A 25450-nucleotide genomic window follows, 5' to 3' on the forward strand; every position below is an offset into this window, starting at 1 on the left:
GGCTGACCTTCGAACACCACCACTGACCTGTGCTTTTGGAGCTGCCAGTGAGTCTGAACTGAAGGTAAACCTAGCAAGCTGTTCTAAATCCTTCATGCTGGAAAATCAGATTAAATATCTTGTCATCCTCATAGTCAGGATATGTCCTATAGCATCAGCCAGGCTGAGCATGGGTGAGGCACCATTTTAAAAGGAGAGTGGAATGTATCACCCGAGTGCTCACTGGTGGAAATTTTGTTTATTCACTTGGAAAGGGCTGATGCTCTAAACAGCAGAGGCCTGTCCCCAAGACCACTCATAAATCAGAGTTGAAGTTGCATTTTCAGGGTCATTAAATTCTCACTGGCTGACAGCAACACTCTTCCCAGAGTGGCTCCATTCTGGACTTGGCCCGTCCCAGGCAGGCCATAAGCTACCTATATGGAAGTGCCCTGTGGGACCAAGCTTTATATGAAATACCAAAAAAGAGAAACTCCCTTCTTCCCAAAATATGATCTTCTAATGATGAAAAGCTGCAATAAAAAACTTTCAGTGGGCTTTCTTCCATTTGTTGGATTTATAGAAGCAATAACAGCCTTAAAACATCTGCCAAATCATTCTGCTTTTCAGTTTTGATTATCTGTCTGCTAGTTTGAGGTTAGTGTTAACTACACAGATGCAAGAAGTGAGAAAGCCATTCTGCTTAGATTTATTCTTATGAAGAATAAGGCTGTCTAAAGTAAGGCAATAAAACTTAGGCTCCCTGTTTGATTTGTTGTATGGTTGCATGGCTTTGTGCTATTAATTGCAACCTGGCTAACAGGTGCTTGCTAGTGTCTTTATATTCTCACATAAGAAAGGATTATATTTCCATCTGGATAATAGGGTGACACTGTCTTCTATAAAGAAGTTAGAAACAGCACAGAGTGGAAGTCCACTGTGGTACCGCAAACTAAATCTTCTTTTACTAACAAGACTCTGGCCTTCCCTCTGCTCTGACCAATGAACAGCGGTAAAGGGAAGATGGTTAACACAATTTTTTCCACATCCACTCCTCTTGGTCAGGCATCAGGCTGCCAGGAGCTGAATCCACCACGGACTGTTCTTCCTCCAGCTCCCTTGACTCACCCAGTAATGGTGGTGACCCTGCCTCTAAAAAACAAACTCACAGTGTTTTGGGTCCCCTACCAAGAAAGTACACACACTCCAGGTATGTGAGACATGCCATACTGCGTGCTTAAAAGTGAAGCACAAGCTCACTTTTGCTGCACAGACTGCATTGCTGGGAAGGACTTACCCTGTTCTGCCTGGAAGAGCCTGTATCCTTTATCTCCTTCCTGTCATCAGCTGTGAACATCTCTTTCCAGTCCTTTCCTTTAACTGTTAATTTCTCTCTTCCTCCCATACTGTTTGTGTAACTGCACAGCCCTATTACCTCATGCTGTCAACTATTTGTGAAGCAGTATGTGTGAAGCAGTGCTACATGAGGTTGTGAGGTTCAAACATAATACCCCAATTTGAATGCATTTGCAGCTCACTGGACTGACTACAGCCCCCTGAAGTTACAATGGTTTCATATTCTCTAAGGGGTTTGCGCAAGATACTCATAGCTCTTGGGTCTTGAAGCTGAAAGCACTCAGATAGGTATCTGTGGTAGCCAGTGGCTGGACTTCTGCCAGGCCTCTGATAAGGTCCAGCATTACACTCTTATCTCCAAATGGCAGATATATGGATTTGAAAGGTGGACTACTTGGTGGATAAAGAATTGATTGGATGATCACAGCAAGAGACTTCATGTACAGGTGGAGGCTAGTGAAAAGCGTTGTCTGCCAGGGGTCCATCTTGGGACTTGTGCCTTTCGGCATCTTTATCAATGACCTGGGTAGTGGGATTGAAGGAAATCCCAGATATGTGTGCAGACTGGAAAAATAACTCATTGAGAGCAATCCCTCAGGGAAGGACTTGGGGGTTTTGGTGAATGAAAAGCTGGACATGCACCAGCAGTGTGCATTTGCAGCCTGGAGGGCCAACTGTATCCTGGGCTGCATGAAAAGAGGAGTGGCCAGCACGGAGATGGAGGTGATTGTCCTCCTCTGCTCTGTCCTTTTAAACTAAAACGGAGATTCAGATTAGATATTAAGAGGAAATGTTTTACTGTGGGGTGGTGAGGCACTGAACAGGCTGCCCAGAGAAGTTGTGGATGCCCCATTCCTGGAGGTGTTCAAGGCCAAGTTGAATGGGGTCCTGGGGAAACTGATCTAGTGGGTAGTAATCCTGCCCATGGCAGGGGGCTGCAACTAGTTCATCTTTAAGATCCCTTCCAATCGAAGCCATTCCGTGGTTCTGTGATTCTACGTTTTGAGATCTTCTTCAGAAAAGACACAACCCAATTCTTCTGTGCAGGTCTCCTGGCACAGGCATTCTGACAATGCAAATCAGCAGACAAATCTTTTACTTTTCTATTTATTTATTTTAACCTATAAAATTAGGGAGTTCGGGCTTTTCATCTGTTCACAGGCTCAGATCAAATTCTACACTGGAGCACACAAACCACAGGCAGCCTGTAGCATCCCACTACAGAGCACGTGTCGTAGCGAAAGGCAAAGCAGCATTCACTGCATCTTCAGTATTAACACATTTTTTCCAATAAGAACATGAATCCAGGCCAATGCTAGGTATCTACATAACAAACAAAACAAAACAAAACAAAAACTACCCCTACAACTCATTTTCTCCTCCTTTCCTAACTGATTTATCCATCTCATATTGAGACTGAACTAGGAGAAAATTCCTGCCATGTTTTATGTAAAAAAAAAAAAAAAATTAAATCATAATCATAACTTTTGAATGTGCTTATTTGACTATTCTGTGAATTTTTGTCTTTCACCTTTTACTCCAGTTTCCTATGGGAGTAATTCATATGCTTTAATTAAACATTCTTGAGTATTTGGACTTTATCTCACAGATACACCACACCCGGCTTGTAAAAATTCCATCTCAAGCAGCCAAAGTACTTGACTTATCCCAAAGAGGAGTTATTAATTACAGTAACTGCAGACCATATATTTATAATCTGGTGCCATCACTTCCCATGGATCCCAAACTTTAATCTGCAGATTACTTACCTGCAGCTGAAACAGAATCATACCTGGCTGGAATGTAACCCCCATCTTGTGCAACTGTTCATCGCCACTTTTAAAATGAAGAATGGAAGATGGTCCAAATGGAAGAAATATTTAAGATGTTTTAAGAATTTTTTAAAGATATTCAGGCTAGCAGGCCTGATTTCACTCCCAGAGTGGTCAGATCCCCAAGCACTAGCCTCACCTGACACTGTGTGATGCTTGCAGCTCATTGGAGCACTGGCTGGACACTGACTTAGAAGGGGAGAGTACCCCAGTCTGAAATCACCAGAGGAAATTACAAGCAGCAAAATACTTCCAACAAGCCAGTGGATAAAAGCTAGTGCCAGCTGTGAGCTCACCAGCATCGCTCCCCAGCACCCCTCGTTTGCCAGTGCTCTGCAGCATTTTTAGCTTCCTAGGTGAGCCAGCTCCCCTCAACTCTCAAAATGCTTAGCAATCAAGAACAGGGCTCAGGGCTGCTGCGGCAGCCAAACATCCATACAGGCATGGGGAAAACATGTGAGAGGGGAATATCACGCTACAGGACTCAGCAAAAGCCCTCACGGGCAACTTTACGCTCCTAAGTGCAGAAAGGAGGGTGCAGCCATCCCACAGAAAAACATCCCAAGGAAATCCTCCTGGCATGAAACAGACTGGGAGACAGCCCGCAGGAGTCCCCTGTAAGCGAGCCCTAGGCAGCTGATGGAGCTCCTTTCTGTATAACTGAATAGAGTAAAACCCCTGACTCCGAACACTTGCAGCACCTGGAAATACACTGATTTAGAGCTGCATTTTACAGCTTCTGTCAGTTGCAGAATTATCAGAAGTTACTCTCTAGATTACCTCCTCTTCCTTTATTTATTTGTAAGCATTTTCTTTTTTTTTTTTTACACTCATTCATCCATGTCTGGATCAGAAGATGTTTAGTTTTTCCTCAAACAGATAACTGTGGCTGGGATGACAATGGCAGTACGGAGGAGCTTTTCCTGGCCCTCTTTTTAATTTTCCTCTTTTTGTAGAAAAAGATGATCAGGTTGTAGTAAAAGTACAAAAAAAACCAAAAAACATTAATCTTTATTAAGCCAGTTGAGGCAATTGACATGGCTTGGACTGGCTGCTTCCTCCCTTTTCCCTTAATGCCCATCCACCGCTTCCTCCCCTCTCCTCTCTTCGGACACTGTGTTTGAAAGCTGCACGCACACTCCCTACAGGCTGGGAGAGAGGATGATAGGGAAACGTCTGGATGCACTTAGTCCAATTAAGTGCTGGCATCACATTCAGTCTTTCCAAAGAGCACGTAGGAAACTGTAAATGTCAGGCAGGCCACTGTAAATTGATGTGTCCCCATTTACATTTCCTTGCATCGAGCCACAAGCGGAGTAGGTATTAATTGTCATCAAGTGCACTGTCACAAAACCGTCTTTAATATAATTCACAAGTGTTCTGCTAAAACCTTTAGTCTTTCAGCAGATCACTTCCATAATCCCATGTCACTGATGAGTTTTGGCAGAGATGAGGAGCAAACTGTGTTTGCTGCTGACAACTCTGCCACACTTTCTGTTTTTAGCTGCCGCACCAGTACACAAAATCTGTAATGGCACTCCCTGCTGAATGTCATTTCAAACTGGCAGCATTCCTCCGAGCTGTGTGCTTGCTAAGAGAGCTTTAACGCAAACAAACAGACACAAACGGGCCCTGCAGATCACCATGTGCCACCCGGCCTCTCCTAACACCGCTCCTCTGACAGGACGATTTGTGGCATAAAGCCAAGCTGAGCACAGAGCCAGCTTGTGCCTCACCCCCACAGATGGTGCCGTGACATCCGTGGGGCCTGCTGTGCCAGGATAGTGGAAATACCTGGGGTCCCCTGCACAGAGACTCACAGCTCAGGCAGAGAGCACTCACAAGTTAACTCTGGGGTAAGAAAGCAGCCATGGAGGAGGGACAAGCACAGCGAGCTCTCTCCCACTTCTTTCTTTTTTTTTTTTTCTAAACAACTAAATCTTGTTCTTCCTGCTCCTGAGAAAACTCCTTTAAAAATGAATGAGACTAGTCATGTAACTGAATTAAGGGTCAGCTTACAGTGTTATTAAATTAAATGCTTTTATATACAGTAACTGAAGAGCTTGGTAGAATTCATGAAACTGGATTCAGACTTCCCTCAGATATTTTCCAAAGTGGCTAGAAGGGTTTAAGGATCTAAACAGAACAAACTCATAAAGACATGCTTTGCACACTGCAATATCTGAACCAGCGACATACTTCCACATTGCTGCTATGGCTTTGCCCTCCAACATGTGTTCACAGCTCTGATTAGATCCAACCGCAAATGCAGGACTAAATGTACTGAGACACGTCCCCAGCTGATTCCAGTATAAACTGCATGTCTGGAATCTGATTGCACAGACAGGTCCACGGTCACAGCATTCCAGCTACGCATCTCCAAGTTGTGTACCGATGCACAGAAAAGCAGGAATGCGTTTGTGCCCTATTCACATTGCTGGACTGCTGAGCCAACAGTCAGGAGAAGGAAAGGAAGAGAGCAAAAGGATGCTATTGCCTTATCTGTAATAAAGGCTTGGTCCATCAAGTTTAAAATATGTAAAATATGCTCCACAGGCATGCTCACGCACAGTAATATTTGAGGACGTGAAAAACCTCCTATCACACTTTTCAGGTTTGGAGAATACATGGTGCTCATCACAGAGTGCCAAGGCAAACAACCTGTGCTTCCACTGTACATTTTGGTACCTGTACAATAGGGTGGCCCCCAGCAGATGCCTTCACAGCCCCTCGACTGCCTTCTGTCTCATAATGAGCTCGGTGGTGGGATTTCGGCTGCACTTCAATACGCAGTTCATAAGGTCCTGAGTGAGACGGCAGCTGCCAATCAAGGGCAGGCAGGGATGGGCTATAATGGAAAGGAAAAGGTATTAAAAATTAACACCAAGTACAATATCACGAACCACAAGCATCCAGTGCTATTACTTTAGGGAGCGTGTTTCACAGTTCATCCTTCTCCACCTTACATTCAAAACTTCATCAAAATGGATAATGCCATGACATGACTCATTTAGGAGGTAATGGTTATTTTATGAAGATTTATGGGTTGAGCATAGTTGATAGCCCAGATGCTATCTAGTTTGTAAACAAAATGAAAAAAACCATTAAGAGGCAGCTTACAAACATCTTAATATATTGATTCTTGAATCAAAAGGACAAAGGTAGGCAGAAAGATGGAGAGGAATGTAGGGGAGAGTATTTCAGCTGTGGAAGACAATGCCAGACTAGCTCTGGAGAAGTTATACATTTAACTAACCCAATGGATTTAAACAAATCTGCATAGTTTACAGGTGATAACAAGGCCATTTCCCAGCTTTCTTGCAAACAAGAGAACGTGTCGCAGGGTCTCAAAGCAAAGTGTGTCTCTCACACACAAGGAAGCAAGACCCGAAGTCAAAACGTGGTTACAAATCCTACCAATGATGACGCACGAGCCAGAAGAAAATCCAGCTCACTCTTCCGGCTCTGTATTGACTCAGCAATTACTAAAATATTAAGGACTCATTACTAGCACAAAAGCAAGCAGAACTGACAGTATGCAATAGTGAGGGAGCGTCATTCTTAGAAACCCACATCCAGAGTAAAACCACACTTGAAAACATTGGCAGGAGAACTCAGCTGCAAGAAATGCCACACAGATGCTCCGGGGAAAATGAGAAAAAAATGAACAAATGTTGTTGAAGAAGTACGCAAATGTATTGATCTGAAAATCAAAGCGATAAGCTTCATGATCTGGAGCCCAGTCAGAGGCCAGCTGGCTGGGATGTACCAGCTCCCTGCCCTGCCCTCAGGCCCTGGTGCAAACGTGGTATGAGCAGCATGACGATGACCACAGGGAACTGCCTGGGAGGGAGGGAGAGGATGTAGCAGAGCTGGGCGCATTTATTACAGGCGCGTATCCATTTCATTTCATTTTGTAATGTTTATCCAGTACTTATCACCAGCATATTTCACTTGGATCTGCTGGAGTACATGTACGTGTGCACTCATGGGACTTAAGGTGGTGCCAAGATTTTCAACATTATCTTCTTCACTGACTATAAATTTGCCTGTTTGAGTAACTTGAATGCCCATGGATAAGCACTGCATGCATTACAGAAATCCCCAAACAACTTGAATGCCTATGGACAGGCACTACGTGCATTACAGAAATCCCCGACCTCTGCAACAAAATTTCTGTAAATGGTGGCTGCTTTACACTCAGTCAGTCATTATCTCACAGCTAACACTTTCCACATACTCCATCTGTGCCACTGCAGCCAGTCGTGCTGCTCTGGTCGGCAAGAGAAAGCTGGAGCCTCTGAGGGCCCAGTGGAGACGCTACATCCCACACCTATGCACACCCCCAAGCTTCCTGCTGCTCTGCTCTCCAGCCTTGCCCCAGAACAGATGGGGCCCATCCTGGGGACAAGGAGTTGGGTATTTTGACACAAGTCCATGCTCCTGCACAGCAAGGCACTGCTCAAGGCGCTAAGAATGAACAATTCACCCAGGCAAGCTTTTAGGTAGGTGACAAATGGTGTCCAGGAGAGGCACCAGCAGAGAGAGAGGCACTCTTGCATGCTCTTCTGTTACTCGTCACACAGCAAAAGAGCTAAGAGCCACCTAAAAATTGTATGCGATTGGCCATTGTTTAAAGCCACTCTTCCTTGTCTAGTGCTCTAGGTACACATCCTTTAGTCTGAAAATCTCTGAAAAAAAATCTGGACAAGCCATATTTGAGTAATGATGAGTGACAAGGCATGGAGCAAAACGGCTATATCTCTCCTGGTGATGATCACTATACATTTTAAAACATATGTTTCCGATGTTAAGGAAATTCTCACTTCGTGGATCTTTTTTTTTCCCTTCTTTTTTTTTTCCTTCTTTTTTTTTTTTCTGAGAACACAACATCTATCTGATTAAAAAAACATTAACATTACCTTAAAAAGGACCGCCATAACTGGCAGCATGTAGCCCACAAGAGCAGACAGATATTTTTTAAGGTTTAGAGAACCACGTAATAGTTCCACCACTAATTAAACCTTTTAAAATAACCAACGCAACACACGTTCAAATTAGTATCTGAAAATGTCGGTATTATAAATTTCATGTTTTCAAATAAAGCATGAAAATAAAAATACAGTTTGCTGCTAGTCTGCAATCTATCATCAAAATTCCAAACTACCACCTGACCAGTTATAAATTGACAATTAATGACAGTTTTCCTGATAAAGGAAGCAGAGTGATGCATTTGACAGTGTCACAGGCTGGGGTTGTAAGAGCTATTTCCTATGTTAGGTTATCTTCACCACGCACTTAATTTCCTGCAGCTAAATGTGGTTAAAGAAAAAAAAAAATCACCTAGCAAATTGTGTAGTGGTAAACTGAAATCTAGTTGCTGCAAGCAGACTTTATCAATTTGAAAACTACTTCAACCAGCAAGCATCACGTGGAAGGGAGCTGAGCCGCTCCACTAGCAAGGAGAGAGAAAGAGAGAGAAAAGATCTCCACACAGTCTTCATATCGAATATACATTGGTGTATTTCCCTTTGACTGAATTTTCCACAAACTGAAAATCTGTCTCATTCCGTTCTACATCATAATAGATCTTACAGTATTCATTCAACATTTTGTAAAGAGAGGTGACTGTTTCGAGGCAGGTTCACAAAACCTGGGGTGAGACTGTAAAAAACTTGCTCAATGTAACTACGTCCCACATAAATCAGATTACAAAACAGATGAATTGTGATTTATTTTGCATACGCCAGATACACAACGTGATTAAATCATAAACAGATTATCGAGTCTGGCTGACTTCTGCCTTTAGCAGAAAGATTTATCAAGTTGCAGGGTAGAAAAAGAAAAGATATTAAGCAGCACACTGGAATATAGGCAGAGAGGAAACAAAGGTAAAAAGTTCTATTAAACTTTGCAAAGGTGTTTAAGCCCCATTTTGATGGTTGTGCATTTGGGAATTAAATTGACATTATGCTTTCACTGCATAAGCTACTAGATGTGCAAGGTCACTTGCAAAACACTCGCAAGCATTTTTGCTCTTGGCTGTGCAGTTCTGCAAAGGACTTCGGAACAACTGTTGGTTTTGAAAAGAGATGAATCCTGCTCCTTCACCGGGTGTCACAGCACGAAGTCATCTACCAAAGACAGTGGCATGACAGCAGCAGAAGCTGCTGCCCCAAGGAGCAAAGTGGAAAGTGTTTTTCAGCATCTGAAGTAAAGCAAGTGACGTAGCCGAGTGTGGCTGAGACTTGACGCCTTCCACTGAACTCCTTTAGAAATAAAGGCATAAACCAGAGAAACCACAGAGCTGCTGAACCTTCTAACACACTGCTAAGTTTGCCCCTGCTTCAACTGTACACCAAATGTAAATATAGTTATGATTTATTGCTTAATACATGTCTCACGTTAAAATGAACGGCTATTAAAAATCCTTGCATGCTTTTCAGAAGCATAAGAAGACAGTGCAGGTCCCGCTGACTTGTGGTCTGAGAAATATACTTGCTTTATATTTCACCTCTGAGCAGACTTTTTTTTTAATTTCCTGTCTGACAATTGAGCAATCTGGCTGTGAACTGTTAAAATAGATGCTGCATCCCACCCCAGACTTGGCTATGCTTTACTGGCATGCAGAGCAATTTGCTCCTCTGTGGAGTCCATGCGGAGCTTTGGCATTCCTCACACTGCGCTCCAAGAGCACATGTCATCATCATGCTCACGGACAGGTAATACACAACACAACCATCCTGAAAGATAACATTCAGAGACAGATTTGCATAGGAAATGCTTCATTTGTTGACTTAGGTTTAGAGACAGAACAAGTAACTATTGCTGCAGGAATGGCAGCAGCAAGTGGCTCATGTCGCACCTCTGCTTGTTCTGAATTTAGTATCACATGGTGCTGAAATGAGCTCGTGAAAGAGGATCATTAACAAGGAGCTCATGGAGGTGTCTAAATGAACTGAGAAGCGGTCTGAAGAAATGTGTGGAGGATTTAGATCAAACAAACAATAAGGTTTACTGAGACAAGTTTCCAAGCAGACCTACACAACTAAAAGCTGGTGCCACATGGTGGCAGACTCAACTTGTTGGAGCTTGAAGATGCCTCTATGCAGCATGAATAGAGCTGTGAAGAGGAGAAGGATGGATAGGTTCCCCCCTGTCCCCTCCTTCTGCCTCCAGATAACACTACCTAGTCCTGGGAACTGGTTACCAGCACTTAGCCAAAAGCCTCTGTCTTACTGGGCCTTGCCCCAACAGCTCAGCATTTGCTTTGTCTGACGAATTTCCTCTGGTTTGCAATAAACACAAAAGTTTGCCGTAAGTGCACAGTTCAGCAAATGTGATGTTGCTGTGCTTGTGATGGTCCTTCTCCATCTTCAGAAAAAACAATTTTGTGGGAAATTCAAATTCTCCCAAGGAAAGTTATCCTTTCTCTTATCAGCTAGACCAAAATATCTGTTTAAACAAAAGCAAGAATATCCAAAGGTCCATAAATCAGAAGAATGATGAGAAGGGAAAAAAAAAACCAAAAACAACAGCACATTGAAGCCGTATTTCTTTAAGAAAATCATACAATTTGGGACCTCAATGAATCATCTGGAATGCTCGAGTTTAACACTGTCACAGTCACAGAAGTGGAATAAAAAAACCCCTATCAAATAATAAACAAGTCCAACGACACAGATAAAAGCAAAATGTGCTTTTGAAACCGGTAGACCGGTAGGTACCCAGCCACACATTCTCTATGTGCAAATTACAGACTCCATATGTGAAACTACATGTCTCTCTCTGTGGGTTCAAGAAGTTATATGTATTATTTTTCGGGCTGAAAAAAAAAAAAAAGACTGCAGCTAAAAAAGTTGTGGATTTCAACTGTTAAAAAAAAAAAAAAGTACAAAAACATACAGTAGGGAGCTTTTATAAGCCACCTGGAACTGTCTGTCTATTCCTGGAAGCTCCTTTTGGTTGTAGACCTCATACATGCCATACATCTGACCAACAAACCCAACCGTTTCTCTCCTCCCCTTCCCCAGCTACACTACTTCTGAAGAAAATTAGTGTTACATGCCAATACACTTCTTGGATTAAACTGATTAAAGCATATAAAGAAGCTGTTACTTTTCAATGAATAAGAAGTTGTGTTAGTTAAAGAGAGTAGCTAAAGAGGAAGATGTAAAAAGATATAAGATACTCAGGAATTCGGCATTTTCATGACTGCCAATCCTTTCTGCTAAAGTGAAAAGTGATTTGAGATATACAAATGAGCGGGTAAGAAATAAAAAGCAGAATCTTAATTTTGGAAAGAGTCCCAGATACTGTGTTGTTGGTACTGTCCTCATATCCAAAGGGAAGTCAAGCTCTGTAATTCTGTGTTGCTTTTGACATTTTTGCCCGTGAGAGGCTCTCAATCAGAGAATAAGGGGAAGTGATATAACGGTATCAGAGAAAAGAAAGCAATTGTTTCAGGGATGGTTTGAGAAAGTACAGATTATCACCTGCCTGTACAATGGCAGATGGTAGAATGCTTCTCCTGGTACACAGAGGTCTGGAAGAGGTATGATTGCCATTGCCACCTCACGGTTGGCTCTGAAGCTTCCCATGTAAATCTCTGCTTGGTCTGTCAGTATTTTCTACATCCAAAGCCTTGGACCCAAGACCACGAGTTGCAGCTCAAGAATGGAGACAAAGCCTAGTGCCGACCCCATGCCAGCCCTGGGATCTGCCCTACCATTCCCCCTGCCCACACTCAGCACCTGCATGCCAACCGCCATGCGGCAATCTGGCTGCATGCTGGTAGCCCTTGGCGGAGGCCTGTCAGCCAAAGCCTGCTCTGAAGAGCCCACAGCTGGCAATCTGGGATGAGCTTCTAGGCTGATCTATTGCACAGTCCTCTTCAGAAATCAGAAGAAAGCTGCATTTCCATTGAGCCAGGCATTACTCTCTACTCTTATTACTCCCTGTTGTTCTAGTACTTGAAAATACAAAAAATGATTGAGTTTTAATTGTGAGAAAGAAAAAAATAAATCAGTTTTAGAAAATAATATTAAAAAAGATGTTTCTTTTTTAGATTAATGCCTGCCATAAAAACATGGGAAGAGAGACATTCACATTCTCAGCTGGTGCTGCTGGAGCCTATTCCCCCTGCTCTCAAATACAAGGGAGAGGAAAAGAAGGAGGGAAAGGCAGCAGTGATTTTCCAAGGTATGCTTGCTTTTGATGAAAATGTAATGTGTATTCAGGAAGAAACAGAGGAGGTAATCAAATATGGTTATCTCAAAATCATTACAATCGGGTAGATTTTGGAGCCTGAGTTGTTTGTTGGAACCTACCCCTGGAGTCCCAGCAGTTGAAATAGAACAGATGTGTAAAATAACAGGAAAAAAAAATCCAGATCTGTTGTGACAAATTCTTAACCAATTTTTTTGGAAAGATTTAAAATAACATAGTTTCTGTTGCGTAGGCTGTGATCCTGTTGACGTCTGTGCTCAGTTGCCCAGCACTTTCATATACATAAAATTAGAGGTATTTTCGGTGGAAGGAAGCATGGTCAGTGTATCTGATTGGTAAAATTACTTAAAATCACATTTCAACAGTAACTTCCAACTGCCCTAGAGCACGAGTTAATGAGATCACATGGAAACATATTGCGAACCAGGAAACATATTTTATACGAGACCAAAACAGTGGAAAAAATGTTAAATACACAACGTAGTGGGGCTCCGTTTTGTATGCTTCACCTTTCTTGTTTGTGTTAGCACACAGGAATGCTGGGTGCCTTCTGACTGACTACAACAAAGCGCATAAGGGTGACTGCAACAGAAAGATAAAAGAGTGTTTGGTCAAACTCTCGCATTGTTGCCCTTGAAGTCTTTGGCAAAAAACAGCAAATGTCCTGCCATTCTGATGAACTCAAATTCCTTTACACCTTCGGTAGGAGAACACAAATGGCTCTTTTTAAATACATAGGAAGGCTCTAACAGATTTGCTGGGACTGAAAAGTATCCACCCCAGCACTGAGAGCTCACCTCCAGGTGGCTCCAGCAGACCCAATGGGATGATCACATTTCCCAGTTCTGAGCTGGGCCAAGGCCCTGCAAGGAGCTTAGACAGTGCTGAGAAGAGAAGATGGGGAGTGATGAGGAAGGGGAGGGGCAGCATTACACAGAAGCATAGAATGAATCTTAGAATGGCTTGTGTTGGAAGGGGCCTCAAGGATCATTGAGTCACAACTCCCCTGTTGCCGAGAGGCTTGCCAACGACTAGATCAAGCACTAGACCAGGTTGCCCAGGGTCCCATCCAACCTGGCCTTGAACACCTCCAGGGACAGGACATCCACAGCCTCTCTGGGCAGCCTGTTCCAGCACCTCACCATCCTCTCTGTGAAAAACTTCCCCTGACACCTAATTTAAATCTCCCTTCCTTTAGTTTAAAACCGTTCCTCCTCATCCTGTTACTACCTACCCATGTAAAAAGCTGATTTCCCTCCTGTTTGTAATCTTCCTTTCAATACTGGAAGGCTGTGATGAGGTTCCCCTGTAGCCTTCTGTTCTCCAGACTGAACAAGCTGAGCCTGAGCCTGTCTTCAGAAGAGAGGTGTTCCAGCCCTCAGATCATCTTCGTGGCCCTTCTCTGGACCCTCTCCAAAAAAAAAAAAAAAAGCTCCATATCTTTCCTGTGTCCCCAGATGAGGGCGCAGTACTCCAGGTGAGGCCTCACAAGGGCAGATAATCACCTAGCTTGCCTTGCTGGCCATCCTTCCTCTGATTCAGAATTCAGACCAGGATACAATTGGCCTTCTAGGCTGCAATATGGTGTAATGTGAAGTGCCACAAACTGCTCAACTTCAGTTTTTGGACACAGAACACGTCAGACAGGTGCTGGATTGAGAAAAATGAGTCTGGCAATGCTAAGAGCCAAGGACACTGCAGCTACATGTCCACTTTTTTAATGCAGACTCCTCTTATGATGAACAAATGTGACAAGAATTACTAGCTTACAGATGAAGTTTCTTCTTTAAACAAAAAAAGGAGGGGAAGGGAAAAAAAAGAAAACCAGTGTCCAACACAGATTGGCAAGAAGCTTTCAGATAAAGTTTCAGATGAAGTAAATGCTGAAACAATGTGTAGAAGAACCGCATTCCTGTTCTGTTTGTATTCACAGTCTATAACAAACAAAATAATGGGAACATCTCTTATTCCAGCAATGAGAGTGTATTCGGATACAATGAACCACTGAATTTAAACCTCAGTTTGATGGTACCAAATTGACCTACAGCCTAACAAAATTCTGAATACCCCTGAATGGATATTTCCACGCCGGCTGGACTGGGGCCTTTTCCCATTCACAACCAACATACAATCAACTCCTGGAAAGGCCTTTTAACCTTTCAAGGATTTAATCATGGTTGTGCCACACCAACAACAGAGGTAGCATCACGATAAACATCTAAATGGAATGAGTCAGTGGGAAGATTTGGCAGGAAGCAGATACAGGAAGGGGAAGGAGGAAAGAATACAATAAAGGTATTAGCAGGATTGTCCTCTAAGCTGGCGTTGCTTACCTCATGTAGGATGTAGGCGACAGAGACTTTGGTTTGGCCCACTGGTACGGATGCTGTGGCACAGACAAGTACTGCTCGCAGAAGTTTCCTTTCCTGATATGTTGAAAGCTAGAGAAGTCTTCTGGTGACAAATCGGCAGTTGGCGATATGTTCCCATGGTCCTCGCCAGCCGGTTCAGTTTTGAGAGTCATGGACGGGGTGTGGTCAATGGCAGTCTTCCTTGACTTGATGGGAATCCCATCATTCATATCAATTGTGCTGTCGGTGGTGAGAGCATTTATGGCAGCCACAATGGCAGAGCTGGTATACTGGTTGGTGTTTCCCAGCCACGTCTCATCTGTAACACTCACGCGCGGTGAGTTTTGCGGTGAAGGCGTGGGGGAGTGATGTGGTGAGTAGGAGGTCTGCCGGCCATTGAGGCTGTACTTTCTCTTGTTGCAGGGAGATGGAGGCCTGGAGCCGCGAGCCCCCAGCCAGTTCTCCTCTGTGACACTCGTCCTGGGAGATGTCGATGGCGAGTGCCTTGGAGAACTGAGCAAAGTGCAGGCCACCATGCCACGCTGGTACCCCTCCTCTGTGTCAGTGGTCTTTGGAGAGACGCACGGGGACTGCCACGGAGAGGTCTGGGGTGAAGTGTATGGATACGAGTAGTTGGACTCGTAGGAAGACGCTTCAGAGTTGCAGCTTCTGGAAGACAAGCTACTAGCTGGACTCAGGCAGGACGGGTCTCTGTATGCCTCCAGGTTTGGTAAGTTCAAAGTGGCAGTGGAAGGTGATCGCTTGGCATTTGGGATGGCCTCCTCAACCTCATCATGGAAAAACTGGTTGTTGTTATGATGCAGTCCCATGTAAGAAGTGATCTCAATTCTAGGGCTCTCCAGAGCGGGAGCTCCATTAGGTCTGATGTTTGGAGGCAGGTAATACTCAGAGGCCCCGCTGTCAATGTGTCCTCCGTATCCGGAAGGATGATTTGTTGATGGGACAACTGAAATGATGGGATTTGATGTCTGAAGGCCATGACATGGAGTTGACAATGAGGAATGCGCCACATTTAGAGGCAAGCCAGCATTTACGTTTGAAGATGTATAATTATAGTGTTCTGGAAAACAAACAAACAAACAAAAAAGAATGATATGAAGCGTTGCACATAAATACTCGCTTAATAACATATCAAGCTGGAATGGAGGAACATGACAAAACACACAAGGGCACAGCACTCCTTGACAACCCAGCAGAGTTAAGAGAGAAACTGATGACTGCAACTCTGAATACTCTACTAATTGAGCAGCACAAGACAAGCCGTCTTGGGAGGAGAATTTACATGGACTGAGGTTGTCTCGAAGACACTTATGAAAACCTCCAGAGCAAAAAATTAACAAGGGTGCGTCAGCATTCAGAGACTACAGCGCTGCACGAGAGACGTGCTTTTACATAAGCGAGATCTATTCCCCCCCTGAAAAGCTGGAACACACACACACACAAAAACAACAGAAAAATAAAAGGAAAAAAAAAAAGCAGAGGCGGGCTATAACGAAGCCCATGATGAAATGCATTCTACTAAAAAACTTATACACAACTACAATTTCCATTACTGTGAGTTTCCAACCCGTTCCAGTTAACTAGGTTTTTGGAACAAGACAGATCTATTGACCTGCTCTGGTTTCTGGGACCACTTATCCTCCCGCCCAGCTGACAGAGACCAGGTGAAAGATAAACATGGATGTCTTGCTACTCTGTGACAGATGAAATTCCACTGAAATTGCTGGGTCTTGCACGTGCCACACTTAAACGCTGCCAGGAGCACTCTTGGCCAACTGTCTAACTGTGTAACAGCTCTGAGTGCATTAAGGCGATAGCATGATCGTTGTGGAAAACCTGAAAAGTGAGATCACATCACAGACTTGCGCCAATCCAGCACGGGGGACCAGCCAGACCTCTGCATACCTCCGTATCTGCTGTGCCATGCAGAACCTGCCCCTCAAAGTTGGTCCTTAGGGATTGCCCTCGCCTCAGCCCCCCATCGACCTGTTGGCAGGCCTACCATCAGCATGCTGCCAGCTCCTCTCACCTACTCTGAGGCCTCACACAGGTCACTCTCCACCTTCCAGAGGCACTAGTGGGCTGTGCCTGGGCAGTTGGGCCTCTCTCAGTACTGTGACTGATGTGCGATCAGGACTCAGCGCCTGTGCTTTCTTTCTGGCTCGGGGAGGTTCAGTCACCTCTACACTTGAGCCAGAGCCCCTCAGGCTGGTATCTCGTGCCATGCCAAAAAAAGATGGCAAACCCTTTCAGTCAAGGATGACAGACAGCTGCTGAATCTGGGGGTTGGGTAACGCTGCTCTGTAGGTTTGTGGGTAGCAGGTTGGAAATAATCCCAGCTGCAGCTCCAAGCAGCCTTCTCCAAGCTTAGTCCTGGCAGCAGCACTTCCCCACATGACAGAGGGAAACTGTGTCCCCCAGCCAGAGCCCGCCTCCATGAGGAACTAGCTCCCGTCCCCTCTGGGAGGCAAGCTCCTGGTGGAGACCACTGCCCCACCTTCCCTGTGCGGAGGGCAAAGCTCTGCTAATTACCACAGCTGTTATTCCCAACAAGAACTGCTCCCAGGAGCCCTGCAGATGCAAACAAGCCTCCAAGGTGGTTATGCCAGCCAGAGCAGTCAGCTATTCTCTTTCTTTGTTTATCAGCTCAGCCCTCTCTGGTGTCATCCTCCAGCTATCCTGTGATCGCGTTTCTCACTGGCAGTGAATCCAAGACAAACAGCACTTACAAAAAATTAATGTGCTTTAGCAGTTTCACAGCTGCTCTGTGATGTTCCAGCTGATTTACAGCATGCCAGGTAATATTTACAAACACTGAGAAACAACGTATTTTCAACTCACTTTCTACTCTGCCATCAGAAACCAGTCACTTAGTGAGGAAGGGTCATCAAATTGCACCAGAACATGACACAGATAAAGCTGAAATGTTCAAAACATGAGACAGCTTCACACGTTATTTAAACTATGCAACTATGGAATAAGAGGTGCTCCTTTGAAAATGTTCCTCTGACTGCAGCTGTCAGGTGAGACAGAAGACTACCTAGGGGATCGGAGACCTCTCCTTTCAAAATGAGCCACCTTTTCTTGTTGCCCTACTGCATGGCAGCACCACTCACAGCCACCACGAACACCACCACCTCCTTCTTGTTCTTCATGGGAAAAAAACACTGAAGCAGTCAGACCCTTGCTGTTCCAGAAAGGAGCTCAGAGAAAGGATCTAGGCAGTGCCTCCAAGGCACCTTCAGCCCCTTTCTGCTTTCTCTGGCTCCAGAGGAAGGCACATCTCCAGCTACTGGGATGCTGCCTGGCTCCTCCTGGAAATATCGCTGTGTCTCCCTGTTGCACAACTGGTCCCTAGCATGCAGGGAGACACAGCAAGCAGATGCTCTGTGCCCACCAGGTGGGCTTCATATACCCGCTGCCTGCAGCATCAGCATCTTAGTTATTGTAATCAATAAGTAAATAAGCAGCGATCGCTATTACCTGAATGAGAAGTATGGCACACTAGAAAATCTAATGCACAGCTAGGGTAAAAATCAGACACCGAAGTCTTCTGGAGATCCGCAGCCTGGGCCAAACAAGCAGCGTGGAGAAAGTATGCCCAACAAATGCAAAAGCCCAAAAGCAAAAACTAGGAACCAGACCAAGTCCTTGGTTGGTTAGCTAAAAACCACCAGCCACAATTTCTGAAAAAGCATGTTCCCGTCCTCAGCTGAATCTTTACAAAATAGATGGAGCACACACAGTCAGCAGTCATAACACGCTGGTGTTCTCCTCACCAAGAGAAACCTTCTCACAAAAGTGAATAGGACGCACGGAAATAAAATGCCTGTCTCGAGGGCGAAGTGGCCACATGGGTGCAAAGCTGCGGCACACAAAGCGGCAGCCCACGAGCAGCGGTGTATTTTGGCAGCACTGACAGGGATAAAAAGAAGGTAAGGTTTTAGCATGGATGGTCTCTGCTGTCACCGTGACCCATTCGGCCTCCCCGTGCCCAGGGCACCCACAGGCCCGGGCTCTGCTGCTCGCTGGCACTAACTCAGGCTGCTCGCTGGCACTAACTCAGGCTACTCGCTACGAAGACACTTTCAATAGTTTACCTTTATATCCCAAGCCCAACCCCAGCATCAGACCGGCCAGTGCAGGTCCGCAGTAATTTTGTTGCCACCACGCCCGTACCTGCAATAGGTTTAACTGGGACACGAAACTGGATTCCTCCGTTTGTAAGCACATCTTCACCTATTACATTCCACTTTGTGACAACATAAAAAAAATCAGGTTCTTTTTCTCTAGTTAATTCCTCCGAGCATAGGCTTTATTCCTTTCTATAATTAACAGGCTGATCCTACAAATCACTGGGCACCACCACAGTTTTTATTCGTACTCTTTAAATAGGAGTGCTTAACACCCTCAGCTCAAAGGGGCTTCAGAGAAGCAGCGGGCTGTGTTGCACTGCAAAACATTAAGTCCCACCTCGTTCTGTGCTGAAGTCCATGCTTTCAGCACTGCCTCTTCTCACCGGGACTTTTGACACTTCATTTGTTCGGACTCCTCCTCTTTCTAGGTGCCCAATTCCTAGGAAATTACACCTGTAATGCCTGGTGTGACAATCTTAAAACCTCATTTTCTAAAACTGAGAAGCTCCTTACAACCGTTTGGAATCCGAAGGCTTGCTGGAGTGCAGAGTGACAGGGGAGCCCTGTGCACAGCTGCGTCCCAGCAGGCTGCGATGCACGGGCAAGGATGTGGGAACCTGCCCCGATTTCAAGACAAAAGTTCTGCTGAACCGAGAAACGGAGACAGCATCAAATCGCCCAGCTTACACGCGAGCTTTTTAGGGTGACCTGCTAACACTGGCCTCGGACCAGGAAACGACGACAGCTTTCTGCGTGCGTCCGTTCTGGGCTCACTCACCTCCTTTCTACTTCAAGCGTCGCTGAAAGTCACAGAACAGCAGCCGCGCAGAGGCTTGGCAGCGGCGACCCGCGACAAATCCAGGACCGTTATTTTGGTTTACGGATGACCTTCAGGCAACCCCGAGCCCAACCCGCTCCAGCTCACGGCGGGGGGGCTCTGAGCGGGCCCCCCGCTCCCGCTGCCGCCCCGCATCCGCAGACCCCCGCGCCCGGCAGCACCGCGAGGACAGCCCGGTCGCGACCTCAGAAGAACTGCCGGTGTTTGAAGAGCTCCGAACAATCCCGAAGTTTAAAAAATCCCTCGCCAGCCGCTTTCCGCGCGGCTCCCCTCCGACTCACAAGGGCGCCGAAAGAGAAAGCGTCGGGCGGCCGCGGGCACGACTCGGTTCGGCTCGCTTTCCTCCCTGCTGCGCGGGGCACAACGATCGGCCCCGCCGCTCCCCCCCAGCCCGCCGCCCCCGGCCGGCGCACGCCGACTCCGCTCGGGAAGGACCCCCTCGGAAGAGCCGCACCGCCCCGTCCCGGCGCGTCTCCGCCGGGAGCGGCCGGCCGCAGCATCCCCCCTCCCGGCGACGCTGCTCCCGCCGCCTGCCGCCGCGACCCACCTCCGCCTCCTCCCTCAACGCTGTGCTTGAACTCGAAGAGAAAATCAAAATCAAACTCCTGCTCGGCCTCCACGCCGGTCATGCCTTCCGTCGCCCGCGGCGACACCCGCCCCGTTCCGGCACCCGGTTGGCGGCGGCGCAGCCCCCGGCTCGCCCCCGTCGGGTCCGCCCCGTCGCGCGGGGACACCTGCTGCCGCGGCTGGGCTCTCGCTCCGCGGCGCTGGGCTGCGCGGCCGGCACGGCGGCCCGGGCTGCGGCAGAGGTAATGTGAGCCCTGCCCGACGGGCGGCCTCGGATCTCGCTATCGCCGCCGCCGCCTCTGATCCGCCTCCCTCGCTTTGTTGATGTTTCCGGGTCGATGCAAACCACCCCTCCTCCAAGTCCCCCCCTCCGGCGTCGTGCGCTCCCGGCGCGGCCCGCACGCCGTGGGAACCCCCCCCCCCCTCGAGCCCGCCCTCCGTCGGCACCGAGGGCAGAGGGGAGGCGGGCAGCTTTCACCTGCGGTCGCCCGAAGAAATGGCCATTGCCGCAGGTGCCGGGCAGCCGCGGGGAGCCGCGGTGCAGCTACCCCAGAGGAGCGGCGGGGTACCCTGCGCTGCGCTGCGCGAGGCCGGGTCTTTCCTCCGAGGGTTCCTCCACTCCTCGGCTGCGAACCGGGAGGCTCCAGGCTGGGCTTATTATTTTTTTTTTTTTTTTCATCTTACTTCGTTGCAGCACCCACTAGTGCCAGCTGCTATAAAAAGCGTGTTGAAGCGGGGCTCGCGGCGTAGCAGTTGCTCCCGCGTGCCGCGGAAGGACGCGTCTCTGGGCCGAAGGGGACCTGCGGGGACCTCGCAAATGGCCCCCGCGGCGATGCGGCGCTGCCCCGTCCCGCGGCGCTGTGCTGCCCGCGGGGGCTGAGGTCAGCCGCGCAGGAGGACGCCGCGTCCGCTTGTGTTGAGGAACGCGCGCCAGTTAGAGCCCGTCCCGAAGGCTCCTGTGTACAAACGACCTCCCCGGCCCGGCAGCCGGGGCTCGCTGCCGCTGCGGAGCTCGCAGGATTTAAGGCCAGATTTCAAAAGGAATAGTTTTTAAAGCAGTTATGGAAACGGTATTCCCTTAATAAACCGAGGGAATACCATTTTCCAGGCTCACGGCTGAAATCTCCACTGCGAAGTGCCAGGAAAACACACTTTTTTTCCATCCGAGCCTCTCGTGCTTTTTCCCCTCCCCGCAGGGCCGGGCCGCACTGCAGCCCAGACGCGCCTCAGGGGGCTCGACGGCAGCCGGAGCTCACCGAGAGCCCGCGGGGCAGCCCCGGGACCCCGGGGGGGGGAAGGTGGTTAGGCTGGGCCCGAAGCGGGAGGTCGTCGGGCGCGCCGGGCCCAGGCGCCAAGCGCCGCTGGGCTGCCGCCGGTCCCCGCTTCCCCGCGCGCTCGGGGTGAGTCACTCGAGTGTGCAAAAGCCTCGGCGGCAGCGGAGCCCTTCCGCGTGGAGCTGCCGGCTCGGCGGGGCCGCGCTCCTTCGGGACGCGGGGCAGGCCGGGGACGAGCGGGACGTTACGTGGCACCCGCGCGCGGCCTCGGCCCGACAGAGCGGAGCGCCTGTGCCGCCCTGCCCGCATGTGGTACTGCACGTCGGTGACCCGTCCCGCGCTGTGCGCCGACCGTCTGACGGCCCGCTCCGTGAATATCGTCGCCGTCAGGAAAATGTTTTGATTGGCACCTTTCCCCTGGGCGAGGAGGAAGGGTGCACAGAGAGGTAAAATTAAAGCGATGCCGTATGTGGGAACAGAAGGAAAGGTTAACGAGCCACTTAAAAAACATGAATGCCGTTAAAGCGGGCAGAGAGAAACGAGCCAGAGTGAAACGCAGCCCCAGGCGTCCCCGTGGTGAACCTGGACAGCCCCAACGCCTCCGGGCGCAGAGCAGCCCCGCCCCGCCCCGCAGGCCGCAGCACGCAGCCCGAAGGAGACCGGAGATGGCACACGGCGTTGAGCCCCGGCGATATGCCGGGCTGCGCACCCCGCAGGGCCCTAGGGAAAGAGTGGGGTCTGTGGGGCTCTGCCCGTTCCTTCCGCTGGGACCCTTTGTTTGAGCTCCTTCCCGAACTGATGTAAAATTGCCCATTTTCTTTGACTGTCATCACTGGGCTGTCAAAAGGCACCTCATTTTGCAAGCAGCGGTCCTGACCTGGGGGGTTCCCTGACGCGTTTCCTGCGTCGGGACACAGCTTTTGGCCTCATTCTCTCAGTCTCTTACAAAATACATCCACGTGGCAGAGTTACCGAGGAGGGCTGCTGACATTTTAACACGGGCATCAGAAATGCCAGAGGACCAAAGGGGGGGGGGGGGGGGGGGGGAACCCCTTTGACAGGAGACTGCGCTCCGTGCGTGGCGTGAGCTGTTTCTGCGTGTGCCTGCCACGCGGGGGGACATTCGCCGCCTGAAATCTCGAGTGCAGCCCTCGGGGATCCGAGGGGGCGAAGGGGACAAAGCGTAGAGTTACAGCAGTCATTAACTTCCTTCTGAAAATGTGCCTGCCCGCTTCAAAAGTGGGGCTGCAGCTTCCGCTGCGCTCAGAGCTTTGGCATGGGCAGGGTCCCGTCAACCGAAAGGAACCGCTGCAGTGAAAACTTCCACGTTAAAAAAGACGAAAAAAAAAAAAGAAAAGAAAGGAAAAGTAAAAAAGAAAGAAAGAAAAAGAGGGGTCCTGCGTGTCTGTGCAGCTTCCTGGGACAAATCCGGGCAAGAGCCGCGCCGTCCCCCAGCCGAGCTGCGGGATAAACCCCTCGCGCTTGGACGCGACCCAGCCCCAACTTCTTCCCAGCCCGCAGTCCCAGCAGAGCGGAGGCGGCACCGGGTCGGGTCGGAGGCGGACCCGAGAGCCCGGCAGCCCGGGGCGCGGCCCGAACCCTGTGGGCGCGAGGCGATGCGCGGAGGAACGTCTGCGGGGTCCCCAGCGGCCTCCCGCTCTGGCCCGAAAAGGCGACGTGCGAAAGCGTCGCCAGTGCGGTGCCGGGTAACGATGTTCCGGGGAGAGAAAAATGTTCCGACTGGCACGGGAGGTCGCAGCCGGTCCCCGCTCCAGCGGAACGCTGCCCCTGGCACCGACACGTCCAGTCCGAACGAGCAACGACCGACAAAACCTTTCCCGAGCCCCGCGCCCGCGTCCTTTCTCTCTAGAAACTTTGCAGCGCGCTCTTCGCAGCGGGGTTACCGCGGGGCACCGCGAGTGGCGGCTCGGAACGGGGGCGGCGAGAGCGGCGCTCCGCGGGGCCGGGACGCCCGCGTCGGCGGGGCCGGAGCGTGCCGCGGTGCGATGGGGAGGGCTCGGCGCTTAGCGCGGCGCTGCCCCGGGCCCCTCTCGTGGGCGGCTACCTACCAATCCCCTGAAAGAGAGCTGCGGTCACAGACTACGTTCTGCCCTCCACCACAGCGAGGGGATCCGAGACTGCGGGGTGCTCCCCGGTCGTCACCCCCGACCGGACTCGGCGCTCCCTGCGCCGTCCCCCGAGCCGGGGCCGGGATCGGAGCCGGGTCCCGCGGGAGGCTCTCAGGAGCGGCGGCGCGGCCGAGCCGGCGCCGTGCGAGAGGCGAAGGAGACACCTATTGGCAAGCGGCCGCCGGCGAACCTCCGGCCCGCCGCGGGGAAACACCGGGGGACACCGCCGCCCGCCCGCCCGCCCTCCCGCCCGCCGCCCGTCACACGTTACCTTCCTCCGCCGCCTTCATGGTGCTGCCGAGCAGGCGGGCTCCGTGCTGCGGGGCCGCCGGCGGCCTCTCTCTCCCGGTGGCTGCTGGATCCCGCGACGGCGGCGCGGCGGCGGCGGCCGGCGGGGCAGCGCTTGGCATCCACCCGGCGGGACGGCGGAGCCCCGGCGCCGCGTCCGGGCCGCCCCCGGCCCCTCGGCGCCCGCCCGCGCCCGCGCCCCCCGCCCGCCTTCACGCCCCGGGGGCAGGGGCCGCGCCGCCCCCGACGCGGGAGCCGCAGCCGCGAAGGCACGGGAGCTCACCGCCACCGCCCCCCCGGGGCCGGGGCATGGAGGGGAGGGCGGTGTGCGTGGGGACTGGGGGGGCACTGCCCGCGCCGCGGCGGCGGGACGGGGCGGCGGGCGCCGCTCGGCTGCCGGGTGCCGCAGGAGGGGACGGGGCGAGCGGGCGAGCGGAGCGGGGAAGTCTCGCTCTGACGCAGGGCTGCGCGCCCGGCGCCGCCTTTTTAAAGCTGGAAAACACCCCCCACCTCCCTTCCCCTCCCGGCCCCTCTCCCCGCCCCGGGATCGTGATGTCAGCCGGGCCTCGGCCCCGCCGCCGGCGGGCGGCCAGCGGGAGGCGGGCACCGGCGGGCACCGACGGCCCCGGCGGCCCCCCGTCCCCCGCCCGGTGCCACCGCTCGCGGGTCCCCGGGGCCCTCCCGGGGGTGCGGGCGCGTCGGGGTCGAGGGAGCGGGGAGAGGGAGCCGGGGAGAGAGGGAGCCGGGGGGGAGAAAAAAAAAAAAAAAAGGCGGCCCTGCATGCTGAAATCATTATGTAAAAAATCGCAGGCTTCCCCCGCTGTGGAAATTTGGAAAAGAGCATCAACTGGCAGGCAAGAGAGAGGAAAATCCCATTCTGCTAAATTACTAACAGACCCCGCGGACTCGGTTTCAGTCGCTTCGGATTTATTCTGATTATTTTATTTATTATTATTCTGTAAATATCTCGGCAACGCAGTTGCATCTCATCACTTCGTAGCGGGGGAAGGAGAGGCTCCCAGCCCGCAGCGGCTCCTCCTCCCGCCTCCCGCCTCCGGGATGCCCCGGCTGCCCCGACGGGCGCGCCGCTCCCGCTCCGTCCTCCCTCTGCCCCACAGCTGGCAGGGCCGGGCCAGACTTTCCTGTTGGGATTAAACGGCGGATAGCGGGGAGCTGGGGTGGTTTGGAGCGTATCTGGCACATGAAAAAAAAATATATATATATATAATCATAAATCTCGTGCGTGACACCCATATGCGGTTGAAAACAAACCCAATATAAACGAAATCCTGCCCGCTCCCGGGGAACGGGAGGCCACGGCAGATCGTTGGGGCGAACTCCTCCACTAAATCATCGCGCAGAATGTTCCCCGCCGACGGGCGGGCCCTACGAGGAACTTCCCTCCCCCAGACGGAGCGACCCGCTCGCGTCAGGCATGGCAAAACCAAACC

General features: G+C 50.1%; 1 protein-coding gene across 7 annotated transcripts in view; it reads right to left on the reverse strand.

Moving 5' to 3' along the window:
* The window catches only part of NFATC1 (nuclear factor of activated T-cells 1), a 118082-nt gene extending 93623 nt beyond the window's left edge, over nucleotides 1-24459 (reverse strand). For 5 of the 7 annotated variants that reach the window (XM_015275940.4, XM_015275938.4, XM_015275936.4 and 2 more), the window contains exons 1-3: nucleotides 23983-24459; nucleotides 14729-15827; nucleotides 5856-6015 (exon numbers count right to left, since the gene is read on the reverse strand). In XM_015275940.4, coding sequence (XP_015131426.1) covers nucleotides 5856-6015; nucleotides 14729-15827; nucleotides 23983-24121 — 1398 coding nt within the window. In that variant the 5' untranslated portion in view covers nucleotides 24122-24459. Of the gene's footprint in view, nucleotides 1-5855; nucleotides 6016-14728; nucleotides 15828-20288; nucleotides 20407-23651; nucleotides 23858-23982 lie in introns of those variants that run through there. The other 2 variants (XM_046938126.1, XM_015275937.4) reach the window with 2 other exon arrangements.
* Between the last annotated feature and the right edge of the window lie 991 nt (nucleotides 24460-25450).

Source organism: Gallus gallus, chromosome 2, assembly GCF_016699485.2.
Source record: "Gallus gallus isolate bGalGal1 chromosome 2, bGalGal1.mat.broiler.GRCg7b, whole genome shotgun sequence".
Lineage (NCBI taxonomy): Eukaryota > Metazoa > Chordata > Aves > Galliformes > Phasianidae > Gallus > Gallus gallus.